Source organism: Catharus ustulatus, chromosome 17 (assembly GCF_009819885.2).
Source record: "Catharus ustulatus isolate bCatUst1 chromosome 17, bCatUst1.pri.v2, whole genome shotgun sequence".
Lineage (NCBI taxonomy): Eukaryota > Metazoa > Chordata > Aves > Passeriformes > Turdidae > Catharus > Catharus ustulatus.
The window spans coordinates 14225495-14247247 of NC_046237.1; the positions used below are offsets into that span (position 1 = coordinate 14225495).

Sequence of the window (21753 nt, forward strand, 5' to 3'; positions counted from 1 at the left end):
TAGAATGTACTAATTAACTTTAGTTTGCTATGTCTTGTACTGTCCATTTTTGACACTCTGTAGTAAAATACTTGTTCTAAATCTGTGTGTTATAAGCTGTGTGACTCTCAAGATCCTGCAATTTCATTTGCTCCTTTGGTCTTCAATTTAACTGATGTTGGCCAATTAAATGTGAGAACAAATCACGTTTATTATATTGCAGCCTAGACTGACAATTCCATCATCACCAACCAAAAATGTTTGGTTTTTTTAATCTGGTTCTGTAAATAGCAAGAGGAGCGAGATTATCAGGAAAGGCTTCAGTATATTCTAGAGATTCATATAAACATGTTGGTGCTTTCCCTACAGGATTTGCTTGTTTGAAATCATCAAAGTGCTAGTTTTCTGCACACCATTTGAACTGTGTGTTTAATTTATGTGAGTTTTCATTGACAAGTGCTTGTAAAAATACTCATTTGTAAGATTTTTTAAAAATCTTCAAAATATTTGAATTACAGATTTTTCATACCATGACATAATTTGAAATATATTTTTGTAATATATTCATTTTATTGGATTTTTAAAATTTCCGGTGTACAGAAGGTAAGGTTGTAAGGAGCTCATGAAAAGAATTTGTGTTTCCACTGGATACTTCAAATAAGAGAAAATTGAAAACAAGATGGTCTATTATTACTGTTTACTGGTAAACAAGAGGATCTATTTGTTCTGTAGACTCTTGAATCTGCTCCTGGTGTGACATTGGACATAGTTCTTGAGTGTTAAATAAGATGTTTTAAATTTTGGTAAGAATGTCTTATCTGTCATAATTCCCATGTCTCTACAATTAGTCATTGAGCAGTTTTTTATATCTGACATTAATTTGCATACTTCAATTTTAACAAATACAGAAAGTATTTGTTTTGTAGTATTTGAAGTGAGAACAGCTGATACTTAAAACATTTTCTATTTTTAATTTTGAGTTAAAGGTTCGAGGAAATAGAAGGTTTGTTTCTCTAGCACTGATTCTTTTATAATCTATGTCTATTGAACTAGTGCAGCTTTTGATAAACATTAGGTGTGGGAAGCATGGTTAACTTCTGACACATGTATTTGAAATTACATGTACTCCTTAGTTCCTCTATACAGCTATTAATGTTTAATATACATTACCAATACCTATATTTTGCCCAGACTAAAAGACATAACATGACAGGCAATTTAAATACAATAGCAAAACCTGAAGCTGGCTATTCTGCTCCTTAAATGCAGCAGAGCTCTGGGATTATTCAAAGTGTCTTAAAAAAAAATTAAATTGAGCTAGCTGGTCTGAATGGGTTTGTATAATACCTGGAGAGTATATGAGATTAGTTAGCCTGTGCAAAAGGTATCAACCCAGTTTCGAGATGGTTAGGGTTTATTTCATGTCTGTATTGTGGCTGCTCTGCCTTGTGCCTGTGCTTTGCTTTTTGTCACTAATGCTTAGTTATTTTCCCTCCCTGTGCTGTGTGGTTTTGGGGTTATATCCTAGCTCTTCATACAGATACAGCTGCTGGATTGCTGATCCGCAGCATTCACCTGGTAACCCAAAGGCTCAACTCCCAGTGGAGGCAGGACATGAGTATCTCTCTGGCTGCCCTGGAGCTTCTCTCTGGACTGGCAAAGGTGAGACATGCAGCTTGGTGTGTTCTGGCCCCTTCTCACAGGGTGGTTGTAGACCTACCTGGGTGGAAGTCATGCCACAAAGCACATTTCTGTGGCTGAGTTTGTCAGCCGCTATTCTGTTTGGAAATGGAAAAGAAAACAGCTCTGTTCTTGTAGGTAATTTTCTCACAGTGTAAGTGCTGTGGCTCCAAGGACACGTGGCCTGGGAATCCCTTTTTAATGAAACTTCTGTTGTACCACTTTTCCTCTTCGTTCTCATATTGAAAATGGTTTTTAGAGCTTGACAAAATGTAGTGTATCGCTAATATGAAGTATTGCCTTCTTCAGAGCTTTATCTGCACACATCTTCATTCAACACAAATAATAACTAAAGCTACTAGGTGGGGGAGAAGAGTTGTTAAGATGCAAAATACCCCTTTCTGCCTGAGGGTTCTTGTGCCTAGGCTGGACTTCATTCATGCCTTTGCTAAGCAAAAGTTCAGTGTACTTAGGGCTGTCTGGTGTGACAATTCTGCATTTTCTGTCATATCCCTCAGGAACTCAACAGATCTCTTCTAATGTATATCTCAGGCAGTTTCTGGAGCATTAAGTCAGCACTGAGCCATATTAGACTGGTGTAGTAGCATGAACTGAAGAATGTATTTGAAGGTGTTTAGAAATGAATTAATGTGTATTATTGGATCTTATAGAGCACCATATAGAACCAGGGCTTTCTGCAGCTTGTGTGGTTTTTGGTTTGTTTTGTTTTTTTTTTCTTGCAGTGTTATGGGAATGTGGAAATACATTATCATTTCAAATGTATGCTCAGATTAATGTTAAATATTGTAGTCTTTGTATAATTCTCATGCAACTTAAGTGATTCTTGCCCTTGAATATCTTTCCCCTTTATAACAAAGTGGGGAAAAAGAGATCACTTCTTCCTGCACAACTACTGTGGGGACTTTTTCTGCTTGTCTTTGGAGATGACATGTCCCAAAGCCTTTCTCAGGTAGGGGCTGCCCTGTCTTATGTCTGTTCAGCCCCAGGTTTTTAGTGGGACTTAGAATTCTGAGTAAAAAATCTTGTTTCCTGCAGGAGTGCTGGTTCACAAACCTGCCTTTCATAAGCTCATCTTGAGTGGGCTGTGTTTGCTGTAGATCTTGAGCTTCTGAACCGTGTTCTAGCTAAATCCTGGAGCTCTGAATTGTCACTCGCATTTGTGGAGTACAGCTGCCAGGCTTCAGTGCTGGCACCAGCACCTGCCTGGATAAGCATGGTAAGATGCTACGGAGTAGAAAAATCCATCTGTTCCTGTGCTGAGTCACAAACTGTGAATAAAAGAGAAGAGGAATTTGGTTCTTTAGCCTTACAGTGCACATCCTCACGGCTCATTGTGCTGTTTCTTGACCTTGTCTGGAGCCTTGCTCTCTGCAGCCCTGAGCTGGGAAGGAAGCAGAGAGAGGTGTTTGCAGTGAGTTTTGGGGAAGAGGTTACGGGCTTTTTGTTAGTCTGCTTGTCTAGGTATGGTTTTGTGTTCCTTCTACCAGTGGTGAAAGTTACTGTGCTGAGAATGTCTCAAGGGGAGAGTTACTTTAGCAGAATGAAGCCCTGTGGAAAGGAGAGTTGGCAGTGAGTGGGTTCTTGGAGATACAGAATGGGTTGCTAGAGCTGAAAAAAAGGCATTTGCAGGAAAAAAAAATTCAATACTGCAAATTCGGCTTGCATTTGGTTTTTTGTCAAGCCACACTGGTGCCACTCCTGTTCTTTGAAACCAAACCATGCAATGTGGTCACACCTCAGTGCAGCATTTCTTTACTTTTAGTTTCAATATCCACCACCGTTAAATAATTTTATCCACTCTTTTAAACTGTAGTCAAAAAAGAACTCAACTTGCTATTTCTTAAAACTGCATTTAGAAATATTTTCAAGAGCAAACGTCCTCTGGGACGTTTTTGAGGAGGAGTTCTCACGCTGTTGCCCTGTGGCGCAGGTGAAGGTGGTGGTGGATCCCTCAGACCGCAAGCGCGCCATCAGCTCCGTGTGCAGCTACATCGTGTACCAGTGCAGCCGCCCAGCGCCGCTGCACTCCCGCGACCTGCACTCCATGATCGTGGCAGCTTTCCAGTGCCTCTGCGTGTGGCTCACGGAGCACCCCGACATGCTGGATGAGAAGGTCAGAGTCTCCTATGGATAGATTGGGAGTGCTGCATATGAAATGGCTTTTGTGCCCAATCTACCTGTTCTCCATGCTTTAGTGTGGTTTGCTTAGCTTTCCTAGGAATTACAAAAATAGTTTCTGTGCAAAATACAGTAATTTCACGATTACAAGCTGCACTGACTATAAGCCGCATCTCTGGGTGTTGGCAAACATTTAGGTCTTTGCTGCACCCAATTATGAGCCGCTCTGTCGTTCGCAGCGAGGACCCGCATGCAACAAAGTTGCCAAATAGTAACAGAATTGCGGCATGGCGGGGTTTACTGGCTCAACTCGGGCCGTGAGGGCTCGGGGCTGCTGATGGGACCAGGTGGCCCAGCTGGGCGCTGCCGCTCAACGGGGCCACTCAGGGCTGGACCAGGTGACCCAGCTTGGTGCTGCTGCTTGACGGGGCTGCTTGGGGCTGACCGCCGCTGCAACTGGGCCCGCTCACCCCGACCTGGCGCTGCGCCGTGGTGGCAGGGGGGCACGGAGCCCGCCAGCACCCACAGCGGTGGTGGGAGGCGGGAATGGAACCCCCCTGCTCCCGAGGGGGTGGGAGCCCCCCGCCTTCCCCCGAGCCACGGGACCAGCAGGAGGGAGCCCCCTGCCTCTCACCCCCCCCCGCTTCTGTGCTGGAGCCCGGCTCCACCCGCCATGCAACGCAGTAACCGATTTGTAACAATCGCGTAAATGCCGGATTTTACTGGCAGATGCTCAACTTGGCAGTTTGCACTGACTTGGTTTGCACTTCCGGGGTTGGAAATGTCAGAAAATTATTCACATATTAGCCGCCCCTGAGTGTAAGCCACATTTCCGGTGTGGGAGCAAAATTTTGGTCAAAACGGTGCGGCTTGTAATCGTGAAATTACTGTACTTCTGAACTTTAATTCCTGATCTTTTTCACCAGTACAGATTTTGGCTTTAAAATTACAGTAATTTCACGAATACAAGCCGCAGCAAGAATACTAAAATTTTGGTGGAAACCCGGAAATGCGGCCAATATTCCGGTGCAGCTAATCTATGGACAAAAATGTGATATCTGCCCGTAGCTAGTATCATGCTGGTCCAGTCCCGAGCCAAAACTGTCTGAAATCCATGGTTTCCCGGCGTTCCGACGATGAACCAATCAGAGAACAGCTTATTGTCTGCCTGTGGATGACGGCATTACTGGGGGACGGGGGGGTGTTTAGCAGGATGAGTTCCCGCACCTCGTTCTTTTCCGGCGTGCTCTGCCCTCAGCGTGTTCTCTTCTCGGCTTGTTCTCCCCTCGGCGACTTCTTCCCTCGGCATGGCTGCGGAGAAGAGAGTAGCGTACGACGCGGAGTTTAAAGTGAAAGCGATTAGCTATGCAAAAGAACATGGGAATAGACCTGCAGCTAGAGCGTTCCACGTTAATGAATGCATGGTACGTAGGTGGAGACAGCAAGAGGACGAACTTCGTCTCGCAAGGAAGACAAAGAAAAGTTTCCGTGGCCGCAGAGCACAATGGCCAGAGCTGGAAGAAAGACTTTATCAGTGGATTTCTGAGTGAAGGGCAGCTGGCCGAAGTGTATCTACTGTTGCCATTCGGATACAAGCCAAAGCAATTGCAAAGCAATTGCACATAGAAGAATTTCAAGCAGGAGCGTCTTGGTGCTTCCGCTTTATGAGGCGACAGAAGCTCTCTGTCCGTACATGGACCACGGTGTGTCAGCGGTTGCCGGCGGACTACAAAGAAAAGGTAGCCAGGTTCCGGAGTTACTGCAAAAACAAGATCTCTGAACATAGTATACAGCCGCATTGTATTATTAACATGGACGAAGTACCCCTCACATTCGATATGCCGCTGACGAGGACCGTGGAGCACACCGGAACACCGACGGTGCCGGTAAGAACCACGGGGAATGAAAAGACATCGTTCATGGTCGTCCTCGGCGTTTCGCTAGCTGGGCAGAAATTACGCCCCATGGTCATTTTTAAAAGAAAAACCCTCCCTAAAGACAGATTTCCAAAGGGAATAAAGGTTCATGTTAATTCAAAAGGCTGGATGGATGAAAAAGCAATGAATATTTGGCTAACAGAAGTTTACGGTGGCACATTGCATAGGTTCTTTAATCAGTTACCGGGACTGCTAATTTTGGATTCCATGCGTGCCCATATGACGGAAACCGTGAAAGAAATCGTGAGAATAAAGAAGACGAAGCTTGCTGTAATACCGGGTGGCCTGACCAAAGAACTGCAGCCGCTGGACATAGGTATTATTCGTTCCTTCAAGGCTAAAGTGCGGTCTCTGTGGGAAGAGTGGATGTTGGAAGGCGAACACTCCTATACCAACACCGGGAGGCTGCGCAGGGCAAGTTACGCTACAGTGTGCCAGTGGATACTGGATGCCTGGGGTAAAGTAACTACCCGAACTATCAGCCGAGGGTTCGCCAAAGCCGACATCATTCCTGGACTGACCAGCAATGCCATCGGGAGTACCGAAAGTGATAACTCTGATGGTGAAGGTGCAGGCGAAACTGCCTCACGTTCGCTGGATCCCACCATTGCCCAACTGCTGGTTTCCGATACGGAGGACGAAGACTTCGACGGTTTCACGGAAGATGAAGCCGCTGATGAAGCGGCTGATGAATGAAAAATGAAACTGTTTAAAAGTTTAATAAAAGTGTGATATTTTTCTGTATTTTTTTTAAGTGTTTTCAGTTTTCTGCGGCTGCGCGGTTGGCCGCCCTTGTGCGGCTGCGCGGGTAGCTGGGCTCACGCGGAGGAGGGGGCGTGCGGCTGAGCGGACGGGGGCGGGGCGGCTGAGCAGGCAGGGGCGTGCGGCTGAGCGGGCGGGGGGCGTGCGGCTGAGCGGGCGGGGCGGTTGAGCGGGCAGGGGGCGTGCGGCTGAGCGGGCGGGGGCGGGGCGGCTGAGCAGGCAGGGGGCGTGCGACTGAGCGGGCGGGGGCGGGGCGGCGCTTGCTGAGCTCACAGGACAGGCGCATTCGCGCCAATGCGTGTGACGGGGAAAGAGCTGAGTTCGGGGACTTCGGCCGCTCGCCCGCGGGGCTGAGCGGGTGGCCGTGCCGGCGCGGAGATGTGGCTCCGCTCAGTTGCTTGGCTGCCCGCCCGCGCGGCTCAGCGACTGTTTAAAGGCAACGCGGATCCGTTGGGAATGCTCGCAAAATGACCACACTATTGTTCGTGTCTTTTTCGGCTTGTAAATAAAACTTGCAGGGAATGGTGCCGCAGCTATCGTCTGTGTCTTTTTTCACTTGGAAACAATGTTTCCGAGGTCGGCAGTAAGCCAGTAAACCCCGGCAATCCGCGATTGTGTTACTAAATGACGACTTTGTGAAAGTTCGCTGCGAACTAAAGTGCGGCTAATATTCCGGGTGCGGCTTATCTATTAACAAAGGCAACAATGTTGCCAACACACCAGCAGTGCGGCTTATATTCCGTGCGGCTTGTATTCGTGAATTTACTGTACCTTTATAGTTATAGGGATGTCTCAATGTTTCTTCTTGCTTTGTGAAACTGGAAAAAGAGAAGAAAGGAAACCTAGGAAAAAACCAAAGAGAAATATAGAAATGAATGGGGTAACCCATAGCTGCCTGCTGCAGGTAGTCATGACTCCTCATTTCTCAGCTCTTGCCTGACTAAAGCATTTTTTAGTCTTAACAGAATTCCTTTGATGCCGATATTTTGATAATGGGAGTTTGTTTCACCAATTTTCTAGGACCTGAGCAAAGCATAGCTCAATATAAGGTGGAATTTACTCGGTAAGCTTGAGAAAAGCAGGAAATGAGAGACATGTTTTCAATTGCTTACTGCCCAGCTGCTTAGGAAAAAATGAAAAAATTTGAATGCATATTTTCATTGTTAGTCTCTTTCAGAGCCAATTTAGTCATCTTCATGTTTTTATAGAGAATAGATATGTATTATGTAGTATTTTTTATCTTTTTAGATAGAACATTACAAATCTTTATATTTTGTTTATTCTGTAACATATAAAAATAGATATATTTTAAAAAAGGAGGATTGAAAACCCACAAGCAGAACTTTAAATGAAGATGCTTTCTGTGTGTACTTTGGAGTACTGGCATGGCAGTAGGTGACTGTGATAGGATAGGTTCCCTGGATGTGGCACATTTCATTATGGTCTTTTAAATTTCAATTGCCACTATAAGGAGATAGTGCTACATCCTGTGTGCATTATGTACTGGCCACTGAGTAACTCATTCCTGAGTCACAATAGTCAGATGAGAACCTTTCCCTGCAGTATTAAAAATGCCTCCTCTTATATTTACAGTATTATCACGAATACAAGCCGCACAGAGTATAAGCCGCACTTCCGGTGCATCGACAATGTTGATGTCTTTGTCAATAAATAAACCGCACCCCGAATATTAGCCGCACTTTCGTTCGTAGCGAGAATCCGTGCGCAACTTTCACAAATTTGCCAATTAGTAACAGGATCGCGGCATTGCGGGGTTTACTGGCTCGGGGCAGGGCCAGGCAGGCTCGGCCCGCTCATGGTTGCCAACAGGGCTGGGTAGCCCAGCTCGGCGCTACGCCTCGACGGGGCTGCTCGGGGCCGGCTGGGCGGTGCTGCCGCCGCCGCCGCTGGGCTCCCTGGCCCCCCGCTCCCGTCTACACCGCCGCTGCTGCGTTTGCTCGCCCTGGCCGGCACTGCAGGCCCCCACACCACCGGGCTCCCCCATGCTGCTGGCCCCGGTTCTGCTGGGCTCCCCCGCCCTGCTGGCCCGGGCTCTGCCGCCCCCCCTGCCCCGCCCTACTGGCCCAGGCTCTGCCACCTGCCCCCCACACTGCTGGCCCCGCCTCTGCCAGGCTTTGCCACCTCTGCCAGGGCTGACCGGGTGCCAGCTTGGCTTGGGGCTGCCGCGGGCTCTCACTTCCGTGTTGGCAGCTTTTAGAATATTGTTCATATATTAGCCGCCCCCGAGTATTAGCCACACTTCCGGGTTTCCACCAAAATTTTGGTCAAATTGCTGCGGCTTGTATTCGTGAAATTACTGTACTTTGAATTTCGCCTGCTATATTGCCACAGTGTAAAATCCTGATGCAATTCTTTTCAACTCAATGCTGGTCAATTTTGTTCTGTTAGAAAACTTGGATTTTTCTCTCCACCTTTTATTCTATATCAACCATGAATATAAGGAAGGACAAAAGCTAGGGTATAGAACCATGTATGGTTTCTGGTGGTACAACCTGAGCAATCATGTTCAGTTTTAATCACTTATTTATTCAGAAGAAGTCTTTCTTTGTTGTTCTGTAGCTCAAGCCATGTGATCTGAACCTTTGTTGTAGAAATCTGAATATTTTCAGTGAGTGTTTTTGTTCTGCACAGCACTGGTGTGTTGTATCTGTGGCTCTACTGAGTGTTGGCCTCTCTTGTAATAGATTTGTTGAAGCTTTTACAATGTACTTTCACAATGTTCTTATTTTTCTCTTGGTGAATTAGATGCCATGATGTGTTTTACTAATGAAAGATGTTGGCAGTTGAAAAATTTGGAAAAGGATTTCTTGCAGTTTTCCAGATGAGTTCATTCTTAATGTTCTTAGAACTTCTGCAAAGAGCATTTATTATCTCTTTAAGTATATTTACATTTTTCAGTTGCATTCGTAATAGTCCTCTTGGCAGTTTGGTATGTAGGCAATGAAACACATTGTGTGTATTTATTCATTCAGAGCACTTTTTACCATTGGAATGTATGTAGATAGTATAAGTACACACCTATAAAGAGGAAAAATACCAGTTCTATGTGATCTTATTTTGATAGTGTTGGAGTAATTTTCTGCCTTTAAATAAAAAGCTCATATTACCAGCAGTGGTTTTTTTGTTACTTAATGATATATCCGAAACTGATTTTGGCTGAGATTTTGGATGTGTTTATCCAAGTGCTTCTGCTTCAAGGTGGTTCTTGTGTTTTAGGATTGTTTAAAAGAGGTGCTGGAGATTGTGGAGCTGGGCATTTCAGGGAGTAAATCCAAAAACAGTGAACAGGAGGTCAAGTACAAAGGAGATAAGGAGCCAAACCCTGCGTCCATGCGAGTGAAGGATGCGGCTGAAGCTACACTAACATGGTATGTAATTTGTCAGAGCACCTGTAATGTTCAGTATTGCCTTGTTTAATATGGAGTTTTTAGTTTGTAGCTGGTGATCTCTGATGTAAAAAGAGTGTTTAAGAAGTTAGGCAGAAGTTCCCTGTCTTTGCCCTTTGGGCGGGGCTGTACTCTGCCTTAGATCTCTCCCCCTCCCCTTGTAGATGGTAGTAGAAACAGATCCCTCTGGTCCCTGTTTCCCCCTCCTGCCTTCTCTCTTCCTTGTTCAGTAAAACCCAGACACTCCTCCAGCCAGCCCTGGTGTTCTGTTCTTTGCCAGGCCTTTCTGCAGACAGCAATTCCCTCTCTCTTTCACTTACCCCAGTGATCCCATCTTCCAACTTCCTCTTCTCCTCTTTCTGACAACATATGCTGTCCCCACTCTGGTTAGGAAACTGCTAGACACTGTGTGACAGCAGGGAATGGCACATGCAGCACTTGTATGCTGGAGCAGGATGGGATGGCTGCCTGCCCACAGTGCTGGGCTTGATTAATATATTTGAGAGGTTCTGCTGGAAATGCAGTAACAGATAATGTGTGGGTTGGGAAAGGGAAGCACAGAGAGGAAAACTGGGATTTGCTCCAGAGAAGTTGGAAAGCACTGTGTTATGGGTTGAACAGTATAGTGGCAGACAGGACAGATTGAGGATGGGAAGGATAAATATGTTTTGCAAAAGGCAATAGCTGCTTTCTTTTTTGCTTTGCTTTCAAATTGAACTGTTATAAACACTCTTTTTAGTAAAAATAACTGTGTCATTTCCAAGAAAAAGCAACTACTCATTGGAACTTGTGGACAAATCCATGTTGTTGCCTGAAAGTATTTATTGTAAGTTAGAGGGATGAAACTGTTTTCACAGTGAAGTGGAAAAGTGTGTGGGGAGGACGATCAATAGACTTGCTTTTGCTCTGGGTGTTGGTGTTAAGGGTAAAGTCCTGACTTAGATCATGTGCAGCTGGACAACTCTCATTACTGGTTCCTACCATAGAAATTTTCGATTTCTAATAGTGTTAGTGAGATCCTGGAAACTCCAAATTATTTAAAATGATGCTTCTAGGGGCCTCCTAAGGCTATGGCTCCAAGGAGGTGGGCACTGCTGGACCCCACCTGGAGGCTTTTTCCAGGGAAGATTACAGTCTATGATAGTTGGGCTTGTGTGATCCTGGACCTTTTAGGGTCCCAACCACTTAAAGGGTTTTAAGCTACTGCAATCTGTACTTGAAGAAAGCGATGGCAATTATAACTAGTGCACTGCTATGTCTGTCCTGCTTGTTGATATGAAAGGGCTAAAATATGGGTGATTGGAGAAATAATGTTTTAGAAATTAATATAGGGCTATGGAAGGGTACAGATTTTCATGCTTTAAAGCATGTCTTAATATCTTTATAATCCAGGTTAGAAAGAAGCTTGTTCTGTAGGCACAATACCCTTTGTGGATTTTCATGCATGTTTTTCTGAAGGTGCTGATTATCTTAAAACAAAACCTGATAGGTGAGGGCAGATGTGGCCTGATAATGTAACTGCTTGGTCAAAACACAGATGAAGAATGACTGAAAGTTTGTGCTTGAGTGGAACAGTTCACTTAATCTGTAGTAACTCGGCTTTTTTCTCACTTGCAGCATTATGCAGTTACTTGGAGCATTTCCTTCTCCCAGTGGTCCTGCTTCTCCTTGCAGCTTGGTGAATGAGACCACGTTAATTAAATATTCCCGTCTCCCTACCATAAACAAGCACAGCTTCCGTTACTTTGTTTTGGATAACAGCGTCATCCTGGCCATGCTGGAGCAGCCTCTAGGGAATGAACAGAGTAAGTTCAGATTTCCCATTTCCTTCTTTCTCAGGCTAAAACTTTCTGTATGGAGCTGCAAAACAAAGGTACTTCATCAAGCATCTCTCACATTTCAGGGGTTTTCCTGTCTGTGGGTGGGCACACACAGCAGAGTGTTGCTCTGGCATGAAGTGGTGGGAATAACTTTAATGCCACTGATAAACAAACATGCGTAGGCCTACTGTCGCCTTCTCAAGGCGTGGCGACCTGATTCTGGCCTGGCACGGTGACCCAACCACAGGGCCACTCGGTCCAAATGCTCCTGACACCAATGTGGTGGAAAAACAAATGGCGTTTATTGAGGGGTTACAAGGGTTCTTATAGCTTGGGTAGTTAGTGTCACTTCCTCCTGCTTACGTCAGCAAGGTACATCCAGGTACAGGGCAGGGATCTGGCTGCAGAGGGGGGTGTGTCCTAACTGACCGTACAGCCCGATATCTTCCGCACGCATGTCCCTAACTCTCTACATTTTCCCCCTCTCTCATGGTTAGTAAAAATGTGTAAAAGGTAAATGTTATAAAAATTTCGTGGGTTAGTAAGATTAGTACATAAAAGTTATAAGTGTGTTAGTAACAGGAACGCTTCAAAGTAATTGTCGGCGTTCGACAAACATAATGTTAACCGCTTCTAAACGCTTTTTAACAAATAGCACTAATTTGTTTAATATGCAAGGCTTGAAGGTTAGTGTTAGTAGGATTATGGTGAATGGGCCTATTAGGGAAGAAATTAGGGTGGTGAGCCATGGGGACCAGTTGAACTATGACTCAAACTGTCCTGGTTGAGCTTCTTTTCCCTTCGGGTTCGCTGGCATCTTGGGCGGTACCAGGCTGCTTGATGGTTTCTCCCTCTCTTCAGGTAGTGGGGTGCGTGGGTTGCAGGGGTGTCTGATGATCTGCTCCTGCAAATAGAATCTCACAACTTTTGTTAGTTTTACTCTGAAGGTTTGGTTTGATAGATTTGAGTGGACACCGCATACCCTCGCCCCGTGAGCACTAGCCTCCAACCTTGTTCCCATTTCTCTAGTTCATTTTTGCTTTTAATTACTTTAGCTTGGTGAGAATTATAATTGTTGATATTTTACAATTTAATTTTAGTGTTTAATATTTTTCAAGAATTTTCCTTTTACACGATAACTTAGGAGAATCTTCTCCGGATAAGATTCTTTATGTTTATCTCAAAGGAAAAGGTTTTAGCTTTTGCAAGGCTAAATCAACTAGTCCAAATTACTTGATTTCAATTTTAACTCAGAAATATTTGAATGTTACCATTTTCTCCCTTTGTCAGCAAGTTTCAACCTGGCCACAATTGAAACAGACTGAGAGGGTTTTGATAGTAAATATTCTTTTGCTTAGCTAATATTCCAGCCTGGCCAGGGCTGAAACATTAAACTAGGCAAAATATTTTTCTGTTATATTTTTAGATTAAACTTTTACTCAATTTTAATAAGTGGTAGAAAACTATGCAAGTTTAATTTGACTGTGAAATATTTTTCACCAAACCAATTCACATAATTTCGATTCACTAAACTTATAATGTTAAAGAAAGTAACATTTTTTTTGGATGGCTAATAACATATAATGCTAGTGCAATGTATACAAACAACATTAACAAACATTGTGGTTCTAGCTTCGACATCTCGAAGCCGTTTGTCTTCAGGGTCTCAGAGATGGTTGATGCCAGCTGGTCTACTTGTCTCGTTGATGGTGCGGCGATCAGGATGCCGTTCATGTACTGCATGATGGTAGCGGTCGGGTTGCTCTGCTGGACTGGTGCTAGTGCTCGGTCTACTGTGATCTGGCGGACGGTAGGGGAGTTGATCATTCCTTGGGGTAACATTCTCCACTGGAAGCGTAGGTTGCGCCGTTGGCTGTTCGGAAAGACGATGGAAAAGGCGAACCGCTCCTTGTCGTCCTCGTGCAGGGGAATAGAAAAGAAACAGTCTTTGATATCGAGCACTGCACACGGTTGTCCTTTCGGTATCATTGAGTTCATGGGCAGCAAGGTTTGCACAGGGCCCATGGGCTGGATTCTCTTATTCACTTCTCGCAGGTCATGCAAGAGACGAAAGCCTTCACCGGATCGTTTAGGTATTACGAAGATTGGGGTGTTCCATGGGCTTGTGGAGGGTTCTATATGATTCTTGTGCAGCTCACGGCCAGCTAGCTCAAGGAGGGCAGTCATTCGAGGCTTGGACAAGGGCCACTGCTCGATCCACACCGGATCGACTGATTTCCAGGTTAGCTTGATGGGCAGTGGTGGGTATGCGACAATGGCCCTTAGAATAAATTTGTCACCCTAACGTCCAGCAGGGCTAGGGCATCTCTCCCTAACAAGGGTGGGCGATCTGACATAACGTATGTAATAAGGGTGATAGTCCTTCCTGGTCCTCTCTCGGTGCAGAGTGTTATTGCTATTGGCTGGGTGCTTTTGCGGGCTTGGGACAGTCCTCCAACTCCGCCCACCATGGGGGCTTCTTCGAGCTTCCATGGAAGAGGCCAGTGTATGTCTGGGATGATGGTGACGTCTGATCCTGTGTCCATCCAAAAGGGAAGGCAGATGGCTGAGTCGTCGGAGCTGTTGTGGAGACGACACACTGCCCACACGATCAGTGGGTGCTTGCCCACTTTCACGGCGAGGGCCACCCATGGGTCTCGTTCCCATGCTTTCATGGCCAAAGCCACCCAGGGGCCTTGCCCCCAGGGAGCTGTTCTTGGTATTCCTGAGGTGCAGATGGGTTTGATTGAGCCATTGGTTGGGCGACGAAGTTGGTCATTTCTTGAGGGGGTGGTGGGCATGGAAGCTCTGTGCCCCATTGGGGGTTGCTGTAGCTGGGCCACTTCATGTTCCTGGAGGGAGGAGACTGGGTACGGCCCGGCTGCCCCCTTTTCGTTTCCCTGTGGCTTGGGTCTGCATTCCTTAGCTAAATGTCCCTTCTCTCCACAAGCCCAGCATGGTCCTCTAAGTTTCCCCTGGCGTGATGGAGCAGCTGCTGGTGGGTGCCCTGACTGGGGGCAATTTACTGCCACGTGGCCTGCCTGGCCACACTTAAAGCATGCCGTAACACTGGTTGTTGCAGTGCGAACTGCTGCTTGGATGGGAGCTAGGTGTTCTTCTTTTGCAACATGTCTGATCATAGCAGCAACATTGGACCCAGGTGGCAGTGATCTTAAAATGTCCTTGGTGGCTGAATTGCATTGCTGGCGCAGGCAGTCTGCAAGCACAGGACCCTTCGCCTTTGAGGGTAATACTGAGGAATCCAGTGCTACCCGAAGGCGGTCCACAAACTGAGTGAAGCTCTCACTCTCACTCTGCTTTATAGTGGACCATGGCGATGGCTTGGCTATTACTTTAGAAGCAGCACGGATGGCTTCTGGGGCAGCACGGGTCGTTGTCATAACTTCATGGGCCCGCAAGCCCTCTGCCTGTGCGGTGATCATAGTGGGGTCTGTGCCTATTAGCCTCTGTATGCTGGAGCCGTGCAGTGGATGGTCTGCCCCCATTACCAGGGCTAGCTGCTTTGCACAGTTGTCCTCCCATTCCTGTTTAAAAACGATCGTCCCCGCCCCATCGAAAATCAGCCTGCACGTCTGTTTGATATCAAAGGGAAGCATATCATCGCCTCCAAAAACGCTATCGATGAGTGTGGAAACCATGGCAGAATTAATTCCCCTGTCTGCGATCGCTTTAACAATTGCCTGCACGTCTTTCGGGTTTACCGGCGAGTAGGTTCTTTGGTTTCCGCCCGCGCCCCCCACGCGGACCGGGAACACCAGTTTGGCGGACGGAGCCCACTCCGCGCACGCTATCTTTATTTTCTGCCAGTCTGTAAGCGGGGTTCGATCTTTCTCTGATATCCCCCTAACCCATGCAGGAGCGTTGCAGCTAGTGATCTTATATACCGCCGCTCCCTGTTTGTTAAAGCCCGATTCGGTGTCAGACCAATCCTCCGACCAACTCTCGAGCCCGTCCGAGCTGGAGTCAGAGTCCGAGCCGGAAGTCGACTGGCTGGACGCTTCCGGAGAGCTTAGCCGTTTTCTCGGGCTCCAACCCCGCCCCTTCTTGCAGGGGTTGGGCCGTTCCCTCCCCCTGGGCTCCCTCCACCTCCTGCTGGGGGAGGTTCTTGCCCTATAAGGACTTGATTTAAAATGAACGCTGTGATTGGTCTTGGGCGCCTTCTCAGAGGCCGTCCCTCCGCCCCCCTCGCCCGCGCTTGCACTGTTCGCTGCGCTCCCGGCATTTCCGCCCCCCGCGTCATAGACACACGGTCCGGCGCCATTTTCAAACCCATATGGCGGCGGTTTTCCCTTTAATTCCGCGGCCGTTTCGGGCTCCAATACTATGTCTGCAACCCGCGCCTCCTCCGCAAGCCCCTGCCAAAACACCCGCGCGTGTTCCCCCCACTCCAATGGTGGTGAGTTCTCTCCCGGGGGTAGCAGAGCGGGTTCCGGAGCCCCGGAGTCCCTGCGCTCGACCGGTTCGAACTCCTCCACAGTCTGCGCCACGGCCCCGATCCCCAGCTGCGGCGCAGCTAACAAACAAGTCCGCGCGGCTTTCCAGGTCTCCCGCTCCTCCTGAGCTTTTCACAAAGCCTGCATCACCCTCCCCCACGATTTTAGAGTTTTTCCTGAGCCCGAGGACATGGTTTCCTCAACCAGCACCTTTGTGCACTTATCCCATATCTCCGGATGGAGAACGTCCACTGGGCTTTCTAAAGCCCCCAGCTTAATCAATCTCAGCACTGCGAGAATAAAATCTTTAAGCTTACATTCAATATTCCACTGACTTACGACCTTCGCGATAGCTTCCATGCTCTTCGCTGGTCTGGCGGTGTCCCCCCCGCTGCTCTAGCCCAGCTGAGCGGCCGCCGGCACCTCGTCCAGGCGAACCCCGAATTCCGGGCGTAAATTCTTCCCGGGTTTCGGCACCAGATGTCGCCTTCTCAAGGCGTGGTGACCTGATTCTGGCCCAGCACGGTGACCCAACCACAGGACCACTCGGTCCAAATGCTCCTGACACCAATGTAGTGGAAAAACAAATGGCGTTTATTGAGGGGTTACAAGGGTTCTTATAGCTTGGGTAGTTAGTGTCACTTCCTCCTGCTTACGTCAGCAAGGTACATCCAGGTACAGGGCAGGGGTCTGGCTGCAGAGGGGGGTGTGTCCTAACTGACCGTACAGCCCGATATCTTCCGCACGCATGTCCCTAACTCTCTACAGCCTACCCAAATTGTTCATGCAGTTGTTCAAGTCTTTCAACCTGCTAGATCATATACTTGCTGCTGACTGTCGTTGAGATAATGGGTGGGGGACAAAAGCAATAGTGTTACACTTTAAAACACCCTTGTTCCTACAAGAATAAAAGTGTGGAGTATAGGACACTTGATAGGAGCTAGTGCTTAACATGAGGTTAGTATGTCTCCTTTATGCTTGCACCATTGTTGCTGCTTGCTTTAGGCCTCCTATTACTGCATATTTCTGTGAGTGCTTCCAGCTCAGATGGTTTCAGTTGCTTAAGGGCTGTTATAACTTTCCCACGTCTGATCCTGCTCTCTCAATGACACCTTCTGTAAAAGAGATGTGTCACAGGGTGTTGGCTTTCACAGCTGAGTCCAGCTCATTTCAGCTTCATAGGCTTTGGCCATCAGGAACTTCTATTACAAAGATTTTAAATTACAGTAATTTCGTGACCATAAGGCGCACCGGACTATAAGGCGCACCACCCGGGAGCCGGCACATGTTGCAACTTCGTAGATCAGATAAGGCGCACCGGACTATAAGGCGCACTTCTTTTTTGCAGCGAGGCTCCGCCCCCAGCTCCCCCCGCGTGCTTGCTGGCCGAGGCCCCGCCTCAACCTGGCAGCCATTGGCCCCCGGGCCTGCCTGTACCTGGCAGGGCCGGGCTATGCCCACCGCTGTTCCGTGCAGCATCCCCAGGGCCCCACTGTTCCAGAAGTTCCCTGGCGCTCCGGGTGTCACGCTCTGCCGGCGCACTCCGGGAGTCCCCTGGCGCTCCGGGTGACCCAATGCCGGCAGGCTTGCCCCGTGCCGCCGCTGCCCTGATTCCGGCTGCTTGCCCCCTCCCCGCGCGGCAGCTGATCCGATTCCGGCGGCTTTCCTCCTTCCCTCGTGGCAACCGATCCAATTCCGGCGACCTTCCCCCTCCCCGTGTGGGGGGGGTGTCCTGATTCCGGCGGCTTTCCCCCTCCCCGTGTAGCAGCCGCTACGATTCCGGCGGCTTTCCCCCTCTCCGCGCGGCAGCCACTCCGATTCCGGTGGCTTTCCCCCTCTCTGCGCGGCGGCCACTCCGATTCTGGTGGCTTTCGCCCCCCCTGCGCGGCGGCCGCTGTGATTTCGGCGGCTTTCCCCATCCCCGCGCGGGGGCCGAGCCCCGATGCCGGTGGACTTGCGCTTCCAGGGTGGCAAATGTCGCAACTTTGTACATCAGATAAGGCACACCGGACTATAAGGTGCACTTCCAGTTTCGGGGGAAAATTTTAGTCAAAAGGGTGCACCTTATAGTCGTGAAATTACTGTAAATAATGCTTTGAACAGAATACCCGATACCTCGTAAGTCTTCACATGTCATGGTGTTACCTAATAGAACAGGTGAAAATTCTTCAACATGCTACCTCAGTTAAACACTAACTTGATAGAGCTGATATACTGTCCCAAACACATTTTCCTCATCAGTAGATAGGATGGAGCCTAAAAACTAGTCTTGAAAGCAGAGATTGCACAGAGCTGCATGAACTGGTGTTGAGAAGCTGAGTTGAGATCCAGCGTGCTCTGACCATGTTGAGAATCACTGAATAGACATTGCAGGAAGTGACAATGCTGGGAGCCATTGCCACATGCCCACCCCTAGTCTGTTGGAGCAAGTGGATTCCTGACTGGAGTGGCTTAGGGCATGCTAGAATGGCTGAGCTATCCTCATCCTCACTCTGCTAAATGAGTTACTGTGGAATCCTGCTGCTGGAATCACAAATTAGATTGTTTTCTTGCTGTGTATAACTTGCTTACAAATCCCCTTTGAATGACAAGATTAACTGCAATAATGCACAAGTACATCAGGCCAGTTCTGAGGCATATCATGGAAGTGAGTGACTGAGGAGCTGGTTTGGGTTCTCTGTGTGTGTGCTTATGTCCAGGATGTGCATAGGCTATGCTGTACCCTGTACTTCCCAGGAAATACTGGGGAAGGAATAGGGTTCTGCTAGTTATCTGATGGTGCCAGTATGTGGTTTATGTGCACAAAAGATAAATGCAAATACCTTTAAGAAGAAAAGCTTATGATGAAGTATGATGATCTCATCTAAGGTGACTAGTACTGATGACCTTTTACAAGTTGAAGACTGAAATCCCTGCAATGTTAAAACTGTCATTGTGCCAGTAGAAGGTACCTCAGGACTCTAGTCTGACCTCCTGCTGCAGACAAGGCCAGCACTGATATGGACCAGGATAACACAACCTGGTGTTGCCCAAGTGGGTCTTGCAAACCTGAGAGGACAGCTTCTCTGTGTCCCTATTCCTTGTGGGGAAAAAATTTTCCATAATGTGGAGTCAGAATCTTCTGAGTCTGTCTGACCATTATCTTTTGTCCTTCCACTGTTCTTACTGCTGCTATTTGTGAGGAACTTTTGCAGGAGGTCATGGAAGCATCAGGGGAACAGTGTCTCCATGTGGGCATTGTCTCACCTAAACAGCCAGTGACTGGACAATCTTTGATTTTCTTGGAGGTATTTTGGAGAGGAATGGTGATCTGCATGAATTTGGATGAAAGTTGCTTTTAGTGATGAAACTGAGGTGGCAAGTATTGAGCTGACAAAGTAGACTAGCACTTTGTTGCTGCAGAGAGATTTGTGTGCTTCTCACCAGGAGTTTTCTTCAGGGTTAGGGAGGAGTTAACCATGAAAGCAAAACTCTGCTGTCATGCCTGCATTTTCTTGTTGAATGATTACACAGTGACCTGTTTGCAGTATGTGATGATGTCTTATTCTCTTAACCCTGTGTGCTTGCAGATGACTCTTTCCCCTCTGTCACGGTTTTGATCCGTGGGACGTCTGGAAGATTTGCGTGGGCCCAGCAACTCTGTCTTTTACCAAGAGGAGCTAAAGCAAATCAAAAGGTCTCTGTCAAAGCCTGTAAAGAAATCTTTAACTTGGAGATGTTCAGCAGAAATTCCACTAATGTGAGACAGCCCCCCAGGGCTGGTGATTATACATTAAAGCTGAGCCATGGGGCCTTTAGCTGTAGGTAATGTGCCATATCTCTGGTGACTCTTTACCACTTGTGATTAATATTAACTATGCTGTCAAAGTGCTGTTGCTTTCTTGACTTGCTTAAGGGATTTTTTTTCAATTTTCTTTTTTTCCCTTCCTTTCTGAAAGCGTCTTGTGAAGTGATGGTGTGAGGCACAGTGTATTAAGTGTGTAGGCAGGAGTGTTGGTGCTAGTTCTCAGGTATCAGGCAAAGCCCTTGCACCAGAGGACGTGAAGTCTGGAGGTGTGGAATGTGGTGCTGCAGAGAGAACAGCTTTTCAAGTTACAAAGCCTGATGTTGCAAAGATGGCTGTAAACCTGCTGTGAAGAAAATTACCTAGATGAGCTCTGGAACAGCTTTGGAGAGGAATGGTGGTGGAGAAGTACCTCAGTCTTTATAGCTTATTATTAAATTTGTTACTGCAGTTGTCTAATGGAGCATGTATTCCTGTCATGAAAATTTCTGTCTGAACTTCTCCAAATCTTTAAGCTCTTCCCATGACCCTCAGTAAAAAAAGGCAATCATGTAGCTGAAATGAGAGCTTGTCAGTCTCAGCTGGCAATTCACATTTAGATGAACGTGGTCTCTGTGAAGCAGTCTTCGGGAAGACCATCCAGGAAGTCTTGGAGCTGTGCTATCTCTGGAGCTGAGACCCTTGGCTAAGTAATCTCAGTCCAGGTGTGCTACCTGCTACACTAAAGGGCAAGGCACGGTCTGACTGCTGACCTCCTCACCAGTTTTGAGGGAACTTTGCCAAGTTGAAGGCATTCTATAATGTAATTATTAATGGTTTTGACCTTTTGAAATGTAATCAGTAGTAAACTTCAAAAACAACACTGAAGGTGCAATGAAAGGTCTTGCTTGGAGCTGATGCACATCTAAACCTGCACCTAGATGATTTGTTGCTTTCCTTGGTAACTTCAAGTTTGGAATTACATAATGACAGTATCAAGCAGGATGTAATAGCAATGTCAAAATTGCATCATGATTCATGATGAAAGTCTTTTGGCTATTCTGGCAGTGCATCTCCTGACCCACAGCATTGGTATTCTCTTTGAGGCTTTGGCCTATTGTGATTATCACAGTCAGGAATTTCTCAAATACCTGCCAGCTTTCCCTGAATACAGTTAGAATGGAGTGAAAATAAAATGTGTCATGCAAACTTGCCATTTTTTTGGTGGTTTGCAACTGTTTACAGGGTAGATGCTTAGCAGAGTTCATAGATTTAAAAATGGGCAGTTGTGTCTCTTTAAAATTTATGGTCACATTTTTAGTACAAGTTTATTAGTTTCAAGTATTTAATGTTTTTTAATGGTGCTGCTCACTAATAGATTAGTGTAGTTCTGGTGGGGAGGAGCGAGAAAATGTTTTTCATCTGTTACAATATTGTCTAGTGATGCAATACCTTGAATGTAAAAAAATACATTTTTTTGTCAGACATTTGTACCAGAACCTCGACCAGCTCCTAAAAATGATGTTGGGTTGAAACACAGTGTGAAACATCGCCCTTTTCCTGAAGAAGTGGACAAGATTCCATTTGTGAAAGCTGACTTGAGCATTCCTGATTTACATGAAATAGTGAATCAGGAAGTAAGTAACTGTCTCAGACTTGATTTTGTTCTTGGGGCATTTTTTCTGTTCGTGAGTCATGCACATATGTCTTAGTATAAATAGTTTTACTCTTTGGCTTGTCCAATTTCATATTAATGGAATAATAACCTCTGCAAATCTATGTACTTTTCCAAGAAGATGCCAATGCTTTGAA

At 46.7% G+C, this 21753-nt stretch overlaps 1 protein-coding gene across 5 annotated transcripts in view; it reads left to right on the top strand.

Moving 5' to 3' along the window:
- The window catches only part of RALGAPB (Ral GTPase activating protein non-catalytic subunit beta), a 75262-nt gene that overhangs the window by 36399 nt on the left and 17110 nt on the right, over window positions 1-21753 (top strand). For 3 of the 5 annotated variants that reach the window (XM_033074653.2, XM_033074655.2, XM_033074656.2), the window contains 6 exons: window positions 1508-1641; window positions 3611-3793; window positions 9735-9886; window positions 11522-11709; window positions 19748-19854; window positions 21426-21578. In XM_033074653.2, the coding sequence (XP_032930544.1) occupies window positions 1508-1641; window positions 3611-3793; window positions 9735-9886; window positions 11522-11709; window positions 19748-19854; window positions 21426-21578 (917 nt within the window). The remainder of the gene's footprint in view (window positions 1-1507; window positions 1642-3610; window positions 3794-9734; window positions 9887-11521; window positions 11710-19747; window positions 19855-21425; window positions 21579-21753) is intronic. The other 2 variants (XM_033074654.2, XM_033074658.2) reach the window with 1 other exon arrangement.